Genomic DNA, 17,932 nt, shown 5'->3' on the forward strand with positions numbered 1-17,932 from the left:
AGTCACTAATTAATCAGTACAAAAAAATTCAACAATCCCTATAAAAACGTTGTGCTGCCTTACCAATACAAATGAGCAAAGGTATAGTCCCATAAACTTGTCAGTGACTAATAAATAATATTTGCATGATGACAAGAAAAAAAAAAGTTCTCCCTCTGAGCATCATGTGATGTAGAAAGGTGTTACCTCTAATGGGGAAATAGTCCAAGATAAAACAAAATCACTGTTAACAGTAATTAAAAAGCCTTACTATCTGGCTGATTTTTAACGGCCCTGAAAACACATTTTCCCTATTTGCTTCTAACTATGAGTCTGGCATAACACTATTTTCTGCCAAAGTTAGAACTGTCTTAGTTATACCAAGACGGTGTATATTTGTGTTTTTTTCTGTGCCATTCTCTCTCACTCTTTTGAAGAGGGCAGGAATTATTTAAACTTATGAAAGAACTTCTGTGCACCAATCAGGATTTAATAACAATGAATTAGAATCTGATGGCAGTTTTTGGTGGTTTTTTTTGGTCACTGTCAATCAAATCGGATCAAATCAAACCCACTCAGTCTTGATGAGCAGTTTTTGAGGATTAAACTCAACAATAAATAATTGCTTTAAAAAAAAAAAAAAAACTTCCATTGCTGCTAATTTTGGTTATGATGTTCTAGAGAAACAAAGATTTTAGGTGCTTTAAATTGAAAGGGTTTTATTGTGGGTATTAAATATCAAATACTTTTATGATTACAAGATGTATTAGAAAATTCCCATTCTTTCAGTTATCACGAATATTATGTCACTGGGATACAAGGATGCTAATGATGGAGTTATGTTCAAAATAAACGGGCAAATTAAAAGAGCATCCTAACCAAGGAAGGCACTAAGAAAGCAATGTAAAGCATGTGATGGTCATTATTAAACACCCAAAATGCATTGATTTTGCAATAGAGAATATGATATACAGGACTAGATATCGGCAAGCTCTAGTAATTTCTGTAGCTATGTTAGTGGTCACATTAAATGCGTACCGTGCCAGCTTAATAGTGCCCAGAGCGATCACACTGATCAAACGAACGAACGATCGCCTCCTGTGAGTGCGCTATTAGTGTGCATTATCAAGATTTTATATTTTATATTATATAGGTAATGCAATGACCAATGCACAATTACATGAAAACAAATAAGTCTTTAGAAGACACTGATAGTGTCTGCAATGAGCCCAACAACTGACGTAAATACTGAGTCTGTAGCGCTTCTCCTGCTCTGACACTTTTACCACTAATTTGATAGCTGTTGGATTTAAAATAAAGATAAAAAGATATGTTGGTTGGTTGACTAAACTGCGTAACGTGTCATCATGTGCAGTGGATGAATAGTCAGACACACGACGCACACAGCAGCAGAAAAATGTGTAGCGCAAACTTCGGTTGATGCTGGACAGTTTTTGCCGTGAATTTATAATTTGCAATAACATGGTAACCGAACCGGTTATCATGGTAATTAAAATGTGTATGTTAATAATAACCGTCTGGAATTTTATCATGGTTTATCGTTAAACCAGTAATCGGGAAGTCTAGGAAGTCTTAGTAGACTTAGTTAGTAGGCTACAGTCTGTGGCAAGCCCTCATCATGTGAAATGGGCAACAGGGGCCAGTGCCCCTGTAACACAGCCCTTGTACCCCCCTATGGACCCCCCTCTGAACGAAAAGTCTACGGCGGTCCTAATGAATTAGCATCCGCGGGCCGCCCCGAAGCCCCGAAGCAACCTCCATGTGGCCCAGCACATGATCTAATATAGCCTATACAAAACCTACACTACATGTATAGTATATGAAAGTATCTAAAGAATGAGCTACTGTATATCATTCCTTCTCATCTCTGCGCTGTACCGATCACCGCCAATCAAGGCTCAACGCTTACTGTCGGACCTGCAGCCTGTCCGCTCCTCTGTGTGTCTGCAGAACGCCTCCACTCCACACACACGCATGCACGCGCGAACACATGGAACGGCGTCTGTCGGGGTCTTCCGCGGGACTCTTTGTTTTGTTTTGTTTTTTTGATTTGTATATATATATATTTTTCTTTCTCCTACCCCTATTGGCAACTGGGGTTCTTGCCTGCCTGTTGCTGGGGTAGGTGTGGCACTGTCGTAGCGTCCCACTCTCAGGCTTATGCGCACACACATGTACACACACACATACAGACACATTCACCCACACGCACACAGACACATACAGTCTCACACATAGACACAAACAAATTTAGGTTGTCCCTGGTAGAATAATTCCTGATGCTTTTCTTTCAGTTACTTATTTAAATTAATTGTTATTATTCCAGCTCTTGTGGCTGTGCTGTGTTGCTTATTTAGTGTGTGTGACTGTTTCTTGTTTTCATTTTTCTCTTAGTTGTCTTACTATGTCATTATTATTTTTATTGTTTGTTTTGTTTGTTGTTGTTTTTCTCCTCCCCAAGCCCCCCTCTCGGTTCTCTTGCAGGTTTTGTTGCTTTCTGCAATTGGTGTTTCCCTCTGCTATTCCCTGTTATTCCCACCTTCCATCTCCCTTCTCTTGCAGGTCTTGTCCTTTCTCTGTGCTGCCTGTTTGTGCCCCCCTATCCCCGTGTCTGCCCCCCTGTCCAGCCTGGTGACAAATCAATACATAATTAAATAAATAATAAAACAGACAAAGGAGTATATTAATACTCTCTTGTTAAAGTAAAATCTGTCTGGCACAATATGGTATCCAGCTCATCATACTCTATACCAGGCTGCTGGGCAGGACAGGTTTAAAAAAAACAAAAAAAAAGCCACTACTTTACCGACACACCTGTTTAATAAGCATAATACGCAAAACGTGTGTATGTTTTAATCTGCTCAGTCTCTCATCCACTGCAGCTGTCTTTAGGTTTTACACAGGCACAGCGCTAGTTCAGCTAATAGCTTATTGTTAAAAACAAGCTGAAGTGAAAGCTGTCTGTCTTTAGTAACTGTTTAGCTTAGTTTGCCTGTACATTAAAATATGGCACATTATAAACTCGGCTGGTGGCTGAGACAAACCAGCCCTCCTCTCTACCAGCAGCAGCGGAGGGAGGAGGACAGCAGGGACCAAGTTGTTCATAATTTCTAAACTTCACACAGTATGTTGATGTCAGGAATATGTAATATTTATTTTACTGACATGTTAAATTTGTTTCGAGTGAGATATTAGTGACTTTGTTGCTGTAAATCCTGTTGCTTATTTAGTAATAAATAGGACTGATAAGAGCATCAATAAAGAACTGAACCAATAAGTATTACCAATACAAGTGTGTCAATAAAATCTTAATGATCCCAACTCCTGAGAAAATGTCCAGCCCATCGTTGTGTCCTAGTTTTAAAATCCGTCCCAATTGAATTTATAATTGAATAGCCCTGGTCTACAGTAATCATAGTAATGTATCTTCTTGCGACAAAAATTAAACTGAATGCAGCACTGCAGACAATATTTTGTCCTTGTAATCCATGTTTCCACTGCATGGATAGCCTTTAGATATTGCTGGAGTCCCTGTCCTTAAAGGGTAAATTATTATAGTAACAATTTAATAATGCATTGCATTTAAACAGCACTTTTCATCCACAAAAAGCAATAACAGTAGCCTACTGCTCTAACAGGAATGTTTTGTTTTTGTGTAATGTAATTTAATAAATATATAACTAAGTTACTGAAAAGATCCTGTTACTGAAACAAATAACTATAAGTTATTGAAACATACTAAAACATTACATTATATACTAAACGGAACATTTTGAAAGCTTGAACTTTGCCTTTGTCTCATTTGTCTCCGATGTGAATGTGCCCCTCTGACAAAACAACTGGCCCCAGTCTGGCCCCCTCAATAAAATTGGTCTAGAACCACCACTGGCTACAGTACATGTATCAGTACATTCATTCAACTCATCATTTCAAGTCAGAGGAACTTCATAAGAAATTTTTTTGAATACTAAAAACTTGAAAATTTAAGTTGAATTAACTTAAATAAAACATATATTTACATTAACTTAATTAGGATTAGTTGATTCCACTAAATTCCTGTATTATGTTTTACAGTGTAGTATTAAATAGCTACGCATCATTTGTCAGTCTTCTGCCTTCAAGTGATTCCCGATAAAAAGAGTTTAGGCAGTGTTGCAAAGTGGTAATGTTACAGTGCTGCACTAAAATCATGTTCCAGATGATTTAAGTTCATGTGAGAAGAAGAGTTTCTGCAGCCACAACTCTGATACTCATGATGGTGTGAGTGGTGGAAATATGAGATTCATGCTGTTCCAACAGCAGCAGTCCAAAGCTTACCACAGTCAGACTGGGAAGAAGTCTGTTAAATCAAGATTTCACATGATGAGGGCTTGATCTAGTGTGTGTGCACTTAACAGTACTGGTCGCTTTGTGGGTGTTCGTCCATCCCAAATGACCCCACAGCTTATTTTCTGTCTTTTCATTGGATTGTTTCCACCGTGCTCTCCCGCGATCAGTAGAAATGCTTTGACGCTTGAGGACACTTCAGCAACTTTCAATCGAGATTAATCTGTCTTTGAGATCTGCCAAGGTCTCTGTGGATGCACAGTTGAGAGAACCAGAGAGAGAAAGAGAGCTGTTATAGAGATGGGCCATTTGTAGCTGCTGTCTCAGAGATGTGGTTCCATTCCCACTTTGCAACCCGAGGGGACAGCTCACTATATCATTCAGCCGTTTGTTATTTTGTCTGAAGCAGGAGTTGGCCGAAGGGGAGAAATGTCTGACTTTTTCCCCAGTTGCCTGAAGGTGAAACCCATGCATCATTCTGCAGAGAGCATGTGTGCCTGTTTGCTTTTGCACGCATTCTTGTGTGTGTGTGTGTTCATGCAGATGCCCGCACCAATGTGTGCTTAAATGGGAGGCTTATTCTTGAGCTATCAGGTGTCAGAGACTATTGTTCATGCTGAGTGAAACAGATTGAATTCCTGTGATTCAGTTTGGTATTTCTTTGGTGTTAAACTAAACAAACCTGATGGCCTGTGTTTTTTGACAACATCTGCCTGTTTCCCAGCTTTTCTGTTTATCAATCACTCCCTGTTCACTTTTTTTCAGCAGTGCTCCTCTTATTTTTGTAACTGCCATACGTGTATGCTACTACATCTAATTTGTGCTCTCATACTGATATTAAAGTTTTCATAGATCTGAAACCAAGTTAGTGTTTGACTTCATGGTGTTTATGGGCTCTGTGTGGCCACGGGCGGTGGGAGATCTGTTTGCAATTCCCACTGCTCCCCAGTGAATCGCAGTGATCCGTGTTTCTGCTGTTTCTGTGACGCTTATTAAAAGCCAGGGGAAAGGTTACAGTAAATGCCACTCAGCTGATGTGCCGCACAAGCTTGGCAGACCTCCCCGAACCCCCTGCCACCCTGAGTTTCACTCGAATATTTTGGGGAACATTAATTTCACCTCACTTGCTTTTTTACGCTCCTGCTACACCCCCAGAATTGGCCTTCCATGCAGCCATACCTAAAAGTCTGCTTAAAGCTGTATTCGCTCCCACAGAATTAAAATTTTAAGCATGAAAAGCAAAAGCAGCTCCGCAACACCTGAGTCTGACAAATTGGCAGTTTTCTTCCCCCTCCCCCCTCCCCTCCCCCCTCCCCTCCCTTGTCATCACTTCTCCCAGACGCCCTGGGCACTCATCACAGAGGTCACGCACCTGTCGCCTGCTGTAAACAGAAAATGAATAATTCAGGAGTCAGCACTGGTTGACTGCAACAGCTGATGGTCTCTCCATGACGAGGAAAGATTTATCCCAAAGATTCACGTTATAATTCTCAGCTGGAATCACACTAATGAGAAACACTCTCCGGAGAGTTTAAGGACCCACTTGGAACCAGACCGTATGTCCTTGACCTCTGTGGGTGATAAAGTTGGTTTGAAATGGCAGCTTATAGTGTTATGAGGAACTTGTGCCACACATACTGCTTAGCATTTCTAGATTTGCAGGAGGATTGTACCGATACAGTAGGACCGCATTAACTGGGCTTACTGAACAAAAGAGCATCTCTCTTGGCCTTTGGTATTCCTCTCCTCGTTCCCATCCTCTCCCTCTTTCCAATTCTGTCCTCCCCAAGGTAACAGCTCGCAGTGGGAGCTGACCTATAACAGAAAGTTATATTTGAGAGCAATACCCAAGTAGCAGGTGGAGAGACAGCAAGATGCCAGTAGGGGCTGACGGGTAGCTGGAGTGATTGCTTTTCACTCCTTATCGCCACACCAGCAGGTGTCTAAGACGCACAGTACTGCAGTACTCTGAGGGGATTCACAATTATAATACCCTGGCCACACGCTCACCCGTCACCACCACACACACAACTCCCAACACAACCTCCACCCACCCACTACTTTTCTTACTCTCTTCACATCCTGCTGGCCAATAGCAACTTAGGAATCCTGTTAAGGGCTTGCTTCTCCAAACACCTGCACAAGCTCTGATAAGAATCCTTATCTGCTCAGCCCCATGTCTCCTCTCTGCACCCAGGCAGAGCAGGAGGGCCCTAAAGCTGGAGTGGATGGTATGTAACACCACCATGGGTGGTCACATTGATTGTTTTTCAACCACATTACGGTGTCTGGTGCGTCATGTTAAAGAGGGTTTGGAAGCCAAAGGAAGTAGGCAGCTGTGGCTGTGAATCGAGGTGTTAAAACCTTTGCTGTAGTTTTCCTATTTAAAAACACACCGGCTGCCTGGCTCCGGTGTGTTGCCTACAATACAAGGCCTCTTATGAAGAATCATCGCTTTATGTCGTTCTCCCATCTTTCTAATTACACAGAAGGAATGAAAGGAGTCTGCATGCCAACACTTTGAGGAGAGGAGGAAGGGCACGGCAGCTTCTCACAAAGGCTTTCCAATTTGCAGCTTGCAGCTGTTTCTCTTCAGAGAGCCTGTCGAACGGCCCGTCCTCTCTCAGCCTGAAAGTGGCTCGAAATCCAAATGCTGATTTCTTAGCTGCCGCTGATTGGAGGCCAGCGATGCAAACAATGACACTTTTCCTCATTTGAAAAATGTGTCTCAGCCTGACTCTACTCCTCCATTAATAGTTGTGTAGAAGTGGACATGATAAGAGACAGAACATTTGGTGATGACAGCTGCACTAGCTGTGCTCACACACATGCACACATCACCTACTGTTCGTGAACAGGGGTCTTTCTGCATCTGTCTTCATGGAGCAATGCATGTGACTGTGTACAAACATTGAGCAGTTGGGATTTGCGTTTGCTTGTTTGCTGACATTTCCCTAACCATTATTTCACCTTTGTTTAGCTGCATATGCTGTACAGTATTGAAAACCAAATGAGTCTAATGGATCCACAAGGCAGGGCACTGTGACCTGTAAATTAAGTCCCACAGATGTGCTTCTGTAGATTAATCTTCACACTCATGAGCAATTATGCTGGCAGTGACGCTGAGGCATGAGGCTGATTTGAAACAATTACAGCCCAGGTTGGGCAAAATTAGCTCATTCGTTTCCCGAGGACGCTGCTGATTGAGAATGAGGGCATTTTTAAAAGCAACCAAGGGGTAATTGCTTTTTGACATAGGCACGTCCTTCAGCCAGTCATTAAACCCAAGCATGGACACTTTAGGGTTAACTCTTTCACAAAATTGTCCCTCAGTTTTGACATTAGTCAGGGAATTGTAAGCATTGATGGCTTTAAAATTATGTATGAATTGACTTATCTTTGAAATGCTACCATGTTTTTTTTTTTGAGGTGTTACCTACATTATAGAGTGTGAGCTAATTGCATTACCACTGTGCGTCACAGCTGAATGACTTTTATTACGACAGTGGATCCTTTGCCAAAATTCTCATGTAACTGCATTTCTGTTCCTCAAATAATAAAGGAGCTGTCTCCCACTTCCCTGCTGTGTTAAAATGTAGAAAGACATATTTGGCCCTACAGCTAGGACTTGAAAAGAACAGGAAAGCTTTGCTTTGTTTTAGCCAGTACACATTTCCATTAAGAGTTTTAATTGGCCGTAGAAACATGCCTGAAAGCAGAATTCAAATTAGGTGTGTTATTTTAAAAAAAGTCTAAAACAAAGATCCTCGAAAGGTGGAATGAGTGAGGAAAGAGACATTTTGTGAAAAACAAATTCAGGTGGAATAGGAGAAGATGATCAGCAGCTCATTTGATAGCAAAAAAAAATAAATCTGCTCTGGGAAGGCAATTTACTGACTTGCTGCAAATACAACTTGCTTAGCCAGAGCTCTTTTGCATAAAAATGGATGTAATAATACACAAGTAATGTACAGTACAATTCTCTCTGCAAGCAGTTTGCTAGTGTCGATTATATAAATAAAGGGAAGTTTCTCACTTGCAATACCAAAGAATCTCAGAGAATAGCTGCAGCTGTGATAATGACTCATTAATTGTAAAGAGCTTTTCTCCTGTGTGTGTGTGTGTTGTGAGACACAGGCGTTCTACACTGCTACAACTTCATTTTCATTTCACATTCGTCACAATCTTTTTGTCTGCCTCTGAGTGTTTTATCTCTTGCTCCTCTCATCAGCTGAGGAGTTAAAATTAGAAAGCAACCTCTGTCTCATGCTTATTTTGTCCTGTACACCACATCTCTCTTCCTTGAGAAACCAACTAGCCCGGCTCGCCCACCATGTCAAATCAATTTATAATGAGTTGTCACAGATGGCGTGATGGCTGTGTGATGCTTGGTTGACCAGCCTGATATTTATTCATGTAAAAAACGATGTTGCACTTAATACCACTTCCACAGATTACTCAATTTGCTGAGGAAATGAACCTCATCTGAGTTCCTGTCAATCTCGCAGAATTCCTAGACTTGGGTTTTTGCATATGTGTGGGCATGGCACAGCTTTGAATTAGTTTGTATTTGTTTTTTGACATGCCGCTGCAAGGTGGTAATGCAAGTTATGATAATGAAATAGAGACGAGGGCAACGCTGACTCTCTCAGACAGATGTTTAAACTGTTTGTTGAAAAGGTGACGAAAATGATCAGAGGTAAAATATGACAGTGTCTGTGTTATAAAAGTTCATTTTGTTTTTACCTAGAGGGAAAGGTCCAACAGCTGTCATTATCTTTGTAAAGCTAAGGGAGGAGATTAGGAGAAGTGTGGGTGACTTATTAAAGCTGCTCACCCTAAGGCTTGAAAGCAGAAAAAAAACATTATAATTTCTTTTCAGATTTATTTTTCTTTCTTTGCTGTTTATCGTCTCATTGAAGTTCTGTGTACAGCTGCTGCTGCTGCAGAGCAGTGGCTGGCCATCGGCACCATCTGCATAGATTAATGTGTTTGATATTTCACTGCTCCACCTCCTTTTTCCGGCGTAGCATTACGAATCTGTAGCATCTCTGTTGCCAGCCCGTAGCGGGCTGCCTCTTAGGGCTTCACAGTGGGGAAGCTGAGCAATTTGTTTCTGGATGGCTCCAGGCTTATCGTCTCTGCTTGACAGATGGGCCTTGCCTCTGCTCAGGTTGGGTTCGGTAGCAACGCGCTGCTCACTGCTTGCCTGACAGAACTCATTATAGACACTCCCCGGGAGAAGAAGCATCTCTACAAGGTCCTGTTACCACCGCCGGACTGCCACAACTCACTACAAAGCCGAACACCGTAGACCCAAACATACTGCTGAAATGTTAAGGTACAATTTATATGATGTAGCATTATAACAGACAAATTACAGATAATTAACTTACAGTAAAATGTTGACCTTGTCTCTGTCATTGTACAGTACTTCTCATCATTGAATTTGAACCCTAATCTTATTTGTCAATGCCAGTAACAGAGGCAAAGGTTGATATCATTCTGTGATGAGGGAGCATCGCTGCTAAAGCCAAAAGCTGTATATTGATCTTATTTAAACTTCAATGTCCTCTCTCCATGTCTCTGTCCACTCTGTGATGGAGCTGCCTAGGTCTAAATCTACTTATAAATATCCTGCACACATATGTCACTTACATCTTCTCATTTTGTGTTCTGTGATTAATTAAGCACTAAAACAAGTCCAGTAATTATATCGGAGCCACCAAGACAGCAAAAAGCCTGTCTGAGTACAGTTGAGGTTTTGGGGTTGACAGAGAGGTAAACTCAACGGCTTTAGTGTCTGATTTTGTATAATTCCTTTAGAATTTCATGTGAAAGAAAAGTCATGAAGTCATCTCTCTTCCTGAGAGTGCTCTACTTTCAGTCGTGGGTCAAACTGTGCTTAGCCTTGCATATAATCAGGCCACATGGAGCAGTCTGCCACCTCCTGCAATCCAGGGAAAAGGAGAAAGGAGGGCAGAACTACATATGAGAGATTTTTTTAAAGAGCAGATTAGTTTAAACTAGGGTCGCAGAAAGGAAGTAACGGTGCTGAGATTAAATATAATCCTCATAAGAAAAATCTTCACAACCTTATGAGAGACGGTGGACTCCAGTATCTCTGCTCCAGTATAATCCCCTCACATGGACATACAAACTGGAGAGGACAAGCACTTGACTACTCAGGCATCAAACAGGGTGAAGTTGGAACTCTGTTGTGCTGCAATATTCTTTGCTCATATTTACCGCATAAACTGTCTGTTGCGCACAAAGTGAATACAAACTGTCGTGTGCAGTACACGCAGTCATCAACTTACACACTCCAGTACACAATATACAATCACAGTGCAGCCAGAAAGACATGCTGAGTGACCCAGAAAAAAAGAGCAAAAACATAATTCAAATAAACAGCTTTAAAGGCTTCAAGGTAAGGTGAGGAAATGTGACCAGGAGAAAGGCGGGAGAATAAAACGAGGGTTCTTTGTAGAAAATTTAAATTGCATGCCATTGAAAATAGTTTTTATTTACTGAAATAGGACAGTTGCTTGCAGACAGAAGTCTCCAAAAAGATCTATTTGAAGGCAAAAACAGCAAGAATCATTCATTTATTTGGCCACTTTCCAGGTTTGCATCTTATATTTACGTGTACGCTGTAGAGAAACATATAATTCACGGCTGTTTCATGCAACAGAACTAATCAAATTGGCTTAATTAAGGCTAATGGAACTTCTTTCATCATCTCTACACTGCTTCATTTAATCAGTCCAGTAACATCCTATCTTTAACTCAGGTTCGCAGATTATCATCATACTTCAAGGAGGAGTGGAGAATACAAGTGAGGGATGAATGGCTGGGGATGGAGGGGAATAAAAAGCGTCAGTCTTTAATTAAAACTGATTGTGGTTAATGTTCTCCGTCCATGGTATAATGGTTCCCACGGTGGCCCTCACACCACCTCCTGATCAAGCGGAAGCTAATTGGCTGTTAAGAGTCACTTTTCTCTCTCTCTCTGTACCTCTCCTTCCCTCTTTGTCTCTCTCTCTCTGTCTCTTGGTGGAGTACATTTGGACATCCAGAGGCAGTAGATTGTCATTTAATGCCCTCGAATGGCCGTGAGTCTCTAATACAGCATGAGGCCAATTTACAATTTCCTGGCACAGGCAGCCATTTGTATGCATAACATATCTTGGGTTATTTCCTACCTTGGTTTAAAAAAATGCTCTGTTGGTTGGGTTATTGTAACTAAAAAGCTCCAGTTCTATATTTATATGGAGCGTTGTACTTGCTGGCTCTTCCTGCCCTGTCAGATCCTTTCCCATCAAGCAGGGCAGCGGCCTCTGGGAAGTTTACGGGGTGGCTGGGGGATGGTGAAACAGTGTGGCAACAGTGTGGCAGATGCACAATGAGCAACATCGTGTTATGACTCTTAGTGTGCGTGTCAAGACTAGACTGTATGCACATTTGGTACTGCCATATGAGGACTGTGCTTAACATCATCAAAAAGAGGTTATTGTGTGTACTTGGCAGCTAATGAAAGAATCATCCACATGGTGCAGAGTAATTATGGTCATGTTGTGCCTGCGCTTTGTGCTCATCATTTCACCGATCAGCAATTTCCCTTGCAAATTCCTGATCAACATGGACAAGTTTAGATGTGCAGATATTCATTATCACAGCTGGACAATCAGATCGGAGGCCTGATGGCGAAGGTCTATCTGACAGTCCAATTGTTACTCAGCAGGCAGTCACAGCTGAGCAGCAGAGATGTGGTGCATAATGCCCTTAAATTCTGCAGAAATCAACAAAACAATAGCTCTTACCCCAGTGATCCCACAATCACTGTCTACAAAGAAAAAAACACAAATCCAGACACAAAGCCAACTCCATCTCTGGTGTATTCTTTTAAAATGTTCTTACACAAAGGATTTCATCATGTTTTCTTTTCTGCCAGGGTCTATCGGAAACTGCACAGTAAAAAGTAATTCTTTCTCTGAGTTTCTCTTCTGTGTTGTGGTTGTTGAAGGATTTAGCAGCAGGAGTCGTCTTGTAAGTTATTTCACCTCAACCAGCAGCCTTTTGTCTTTTTATCCGAACAGTATAGCCAAATACACAAGTGTCATTCGTTTTCCACAAGGGTGCATTGCTAGCAGCAGCACAGTGTCCTTGTGTATTCTGTCTCTGTGGGCAGGAAATAACAACAGACAGTGTTCAGCCGTACTGGAGTCTAGACTTCAGACTAAAGACAACAAACCTCACATTGCTATGAGACATCTTGCTAGCTCAGTTTGTGTTGCAAACTATGATTCTGAAAATCATCTACTTAGAATTTTTGAGTCTGGCACAGTATAGTTGGGGCCAATCAGTGAACTATTGTTGAAACTAGTTGTTGAAAACCAAACAGTTTTTTTTTAAAAACATTTCCAGAAAATGTATTATTTTTGTTTGAAGAAAAAGTAAATGAATAAATGTTATTATTTGACAATGCTATGGTTAAGGTTTTGTTAGATTTAGGCCCAAACTTACTTGGTTAGGTTTAGGGGAAGATGGTGTGGGTTAAAATTACAACTTTGTTAAGGTTACGGGACCTCTATGGTGGTAAAGGTTAAGGGTATGATCATTGCCATGGCTATAGAAACAATATTGACTGTGTTTGCAATGGGAAATAAAGAGCCTGTGTTAAAGTCTAAAGTTTTGTTGACCCAAACTTCCCCAACCGCAACCTCCCGACATGGACTTTGTTGCTCTATAATATTGTCATCTTATTCCCTATGTTGCTCCCGTCAACGATTATGGCCACTAGAGGGCTTTGTGACTTGAACGTTAATATGTAATTTTAGGGAGCTTCCTCAAACTACTGATACTGTTGTTCTACCAGTGATGACAGTCTGGAAATGGCACCTGTTTTAAGCAAGTTCATCCAAAGCAAAATAATGCACTGTCTGAGGCTGGACATCAACAGACAGAAGGAAAAAAGAAGGTGGAGATCCTGTCACCCAATTCCAAGACCCTGCTGTGCCAGCATCTATTCCACATAATTACACTGGGCCACAAATAGAAAGGCGGTTTTCTCTTCTCTCCTTTTCTCCTTCCTGTGTCGCTCAGCAGCAAAGGACAGCGGCAGGGTGGGAGTATTTAGATGTGAGAAAAGGCAATTTGTCAGAAACCTAAGGGAGCACTGGAGTGATGACAAGAGAATTACAGTAAAAGGACTAAAGGGCTGAACGGTTAATTCTGTGATAGCAGAAGAGGAATGAGGATGGAAGGCTCAGCATGTTTGCTTGTGTGTGTTGGAATCCCATTATTTTCTTAGATGAGCAAGTAGAAAATAATTGAAAAATCTATGTTTGAGTTCTACGGCTCGGGTGCACCACACAAACATACACAGATCCGAGTAGATGCAATGTGACGGTGGTTGTTGTGTAACCTAGTCCAGTGAGTCATGAGAGGGTGGAATGTGTTGTTGTGATGGTTGGAGGAGGAGGCGGCCTGCCAGGGGATACACTGGCGGAGACAGTCAGATCCGTTAGCAAAGTCATCTGGGAGAGCAAGAAAGAGGCTGGACATTTGGTTTCAGGCCTTGCCTTAACTGCCAGTGGTTGTCTGGACCCTGGACCACAAGTGAGGCGTAAATAAATCTGAGCCTTTACGCATACATGACTGTGGACAAAAATCACGTATGTGCACATAACCACATACGCATGCCAACAGAAACATATGTGCAGACACACACGCAACATTAAATGAGTGGAAAATGACACAGTGTGATAGAAGGAGGTTATCAGGCTGAAATAAACCAACCTTCCTCCATGCGCACACACATACACACAAACACAGAAAACAAGAAATGTGCTGAAAATTCAAATGTATGTTGCGGTGCTTTAAAGTGTACTCCTACCAGAATCACACACAATATTTACAAAATTGTACCTTATTTGAATGTGTGTGTCATCTCACCCTGGGAGCTATTTGTTTTCGGAGGTATGTAGGAAATTCAGTTTGTATGCGTTTGTGTGTGTGCCTGTGATGCTTGTCTTGCACACACTCCTTCCCTCGCTGTCGTACATGCCTGGATTCGGGCTGCGTGTCCGTGGCAGCGTTATCATCCAAAGAGGCAAACAGCCAGCCCCTGATATAATAAGCTGCCTAGGGAGTCACAGAGAGGTGGGGAAGCACTATTAGCTGATAACTGTCCTCCCTGCAAGCCCAGCTTTTTCCTCTGACAGCCCTGCCAAGAGAAGACTCAGCTTCTACTCGTTTTCTGTGATGAATGTGTGTGTTGTGTGTGTGTGTGTGTGAGCGATCTCCCGTTGGCTGCTGCCCACGTGTCTGTAGGCTTCGTCCGTCCTTTCCTGCATCTCTCTGGGTGTCAGACAGACAGCAGAGGAGAGCCCACACGTGGCAATGGCAAGCCTGAGCCCAGCACAGAAAAGCATATGCTCAGAGCTTCAGTCCTTCAGCCCCCACCCCCCCAACCCCATCCACCAACCAAACACACCCCATCATGGCTGCCATCCTGCCAAGCCGCAGAAAGCCATGGGCAGACTACTGACAGATTTCCCCATCTATCACTCTGGTCTGTACTTAACACAAGCCATACAGCAGTAACATCATCCTACCATAACCTTGAAACCAGTGCTCAGAAACAAACACTACTAATATACCACAACAAATACAAAAAACAACAATATTTTACAGAGCAACTGCTGCGCTGCCATGTTTAAACTGTATTTAGGCAGTTGCGCTGCAGTTCATAGACATATTTAAGAGCAATAAGTCCATATTTCATCCAGTCTGTTCAAGTAGTGTTTTATAAAGTTTGTAAATGTAATACATTAAATTACTCCTGTCTTTGTATAAAAAATATTGTCAGTTTGCCCCGGTGTGTATGCGTGTAAGCTACTTGATTATACACCTTGTTAACAGCAGATCAACTACACAGATGAGTGCAACGCACACACTGTTATTTCTTACTACATATCCTTCATTTCCCACTAGTATTGCTTTTATTTTTCATGCAGTTCTGTTGATTAAAGCATCTTCTGACACTTTCATGACACAGAGTAGACTCTTTCAGCCTTCTTGCTTTCTATATTTTATGTTACTATAATGTTATGTTGTATATGGATGCAAACACGTTCTAGGCTACGGATCATTTATACCTATATAAGATCCAAATCCAATGCAAACCAGATACTTGGTTGGTCGGGTAGCCTATATCCCATCACAGTCCCATGCATTTACACTTAACACCTTGAGGGGAACCGTCATATATTATATAAAAAGTTATAGGTTCTAATTTTATTTTTACAGCCACTGCTGCCACTGTTGTGTATGTTATATTTATTTAGGAAGTGGTCATTGGTTATGTTGCTAATGGTGGCTGTGTGCATGCTGTGATGTGTGCGATATATAGGCTTATTAAGTTTCATAAGGTTTGTGTGGTAGGAGGGTTGACTGTCATGGACCCATATTCTGCTGAAGTACACACACATTTGTAAGAAGGATTTGCATTTTGGCTGAAGAAATTAGCTGTTGTGTTTCAAAACTAGAATTATCATAGTAACTTTGGCAGTGTGACACAGTAAAGTTGTGTTGGTAGTTTGCTCCCCTGATAAATAACAGTCCTCAACAAACACAAACTAAGTAAGCTAATAATTAATGAAAAACAATTCGCATTAAACATTAAAAAAATACTGACACTGAACATAATCCACAGTGTCAGATTTGGTAAACTTCTTGAGCACGCCTTGTGTTGTATCTTTCTTTAAATTACAGAAATTTTCTATTGGTCATTTGATGTTAAACATTTCTAAGACTGTGTTTATTACATATCATTATTAATTCCAACAATATGATTGCTCTGTAACATAAACAGAGTAGTACCCAACACCAGCAGCTATGAATATATTTCCAAATTTTCACTGTGACACCTTCACCTTTCTCTTTTTTTATCCCACCATCTGTCTCTGAAATCTCGCACTCCCTCCCCTACCTTGAGGAGGAGATAATTTGGATGTCCAATCTTTTCTATTTCAAAGCTGCTGGTATTATTTCGTGATCAGTTATTGCTGCGTTATCACACACAATAAAGTACACTGTTGCACTCGGGCTCGCATGATGGGTATACTATGGGGTGGCCACGGTGACCCGCAGCTGACATCGATGATTGATCCTGGTGCTGGGATAAGTGCCTGCGCACCGGTGAGCACACCGGCCCACTGAAATGCAGCCAGGCAGAAAATTAGAAATGTCTTCATCCCTGGTCTATTTGAAATCCGATATCTCCCATCTCCCCCTTGCACGGGCAACTTTCCAATAAATCAGTAATTAATTGATGTGTTTGTATGTGTGTGTGTGTGTGTGTGTGTGTGTACACGAGGGCTGGTATATCCTTGGGGGGTCAGTCCAGGCAGTTGGGGTGATGAGAGTATTAAGTCTTCAGCAAAACTGCCCGACCCCCAAAACGCACATGTACACTTCCTATTGTCTGCCTAAAAACAGAAACACACCCTTACTTACAAACACTGTATTGTCCCAGATACAAACACATGCCCACTCACAAGCACACTCATACACATTCTTTGTACAATGTGTGTTTAGAGTCAGATGGAGGTGTAACAGTGCCTCTGGTATCAAATAAATCAAAGTCAGGCCTCCTCTGAGCGCTGCACCTGACCTTTTGGAAGCCATCAGTGCAGTTCCACTCCTACAATCACACTGGTGTCCCTCATGTTAATGTTTCCTGTTGTTTCTTAACTTCTAACATATATCTCTTTGTGTTGTCCAGGTACGTCGGCCCAGGGCAGCCCCCTTCTGGCTTCCCTCCCTGTCCCAGGACGGCCTCTGCAGCCACAGCTCGACCTCAAACACCTCCTGCCCTTTAGACTCAATGGATCCTCTCCCCTCAGCCTCTTCCCTAACTTTAACGCGGTGAGTGCAATGGCTCTTTGGCACCTGATATCATGGAAAATAGCAATTAGATGGGACATTAAAGCTAGAGTGTGGGACTTTTGCATATAAATGAACATCCGTTACATTCAAGCCCTTAGTAAATCACTTCACACAATTCTGATTAAGCCGATTATCGGCAAGTAAATACCAGAGTTTTTAAATCTGGTGTCTGTGGCGACGTTTCCACGCTGATGTGTTTTATGCCAACCAGCAATGACTGGTTTGCCAGACCGTAGCGACATATAAGACATAATTCTTTACTCTCAGGGACTTTTCAACTTCATGCTGGTTTTGAGTCTATATCAGTCAGAGATATAAAGAAAGACAGGCTATAAAATCATGCCCTTAATGCTAGCCATCCTGTTATTCACCATCTCACTATCTGTTCTGCCAGACCTTGGCCTCCAGCACTCGTCCCATAAACTCTACTGCCGTTTCTTTGTAGAGGCCTCACCTTAGGTCTGCAGTGCTAGTCTTTATCCGAGCAGTGTTTCACCTCTCAGCATTGCTGTTGTCACCCCAGTATCCACATCTCTACAGATGAGCCCCTCTATTACTTTGTTTCGAATGTCAGCAACAAACTGTTTGGTTTTTAAGCCCCTTGGCTTTGATGCTTGCCTTGCCTCGGTACCTGGAATTAAAAGCTTGTATC

At 41.8% G+C, this 17,932-nt stretch overlaps 1 protein-coding gene across 4 annotated transcripts in view; it reads left to right on the forward strand.

Moving 5' to 3' along the window:
• The window catches only part of znf385c (zinc finger protein 385C), a 159,465-nt gene that overhangs the window by 113,369 nt on the left and 28,164 nt on the right, over positions 1–17,932 (forward strand). For all 4 annotated transcript variants that reach the window (XM_038704596.1, XM_038704614.1, XM_038704605.1 and 1 more), the window contains one exon: positions 17,117–17,259. In XM_038704596.1, the coding sequence (XP_038560524.1) occupies positions 17,117–17,259 (143 nt within the window). The remainder of the gene's footprint in view (positions 1–17,116; positions 17,260–17,932) is intronic.

Source organism: Micropterus salmoides, unplaced genomic scaffold, assembly GCF_014851395.1.
Source record: "Micropterus salmoides isolate LMB-PRFRI ecotype aquatic unplaced genomic scaffold, ASM1485139v1 Ms_hic_scaffold_10, whole genome shotgun sequence".
Taxonomy (NCBI): Eukaryota; Metazoa; Chordata; class Actinopteri; order Centrarchiformes; family Centrarchidae; genus Micropterus; species Micropterus salmoides.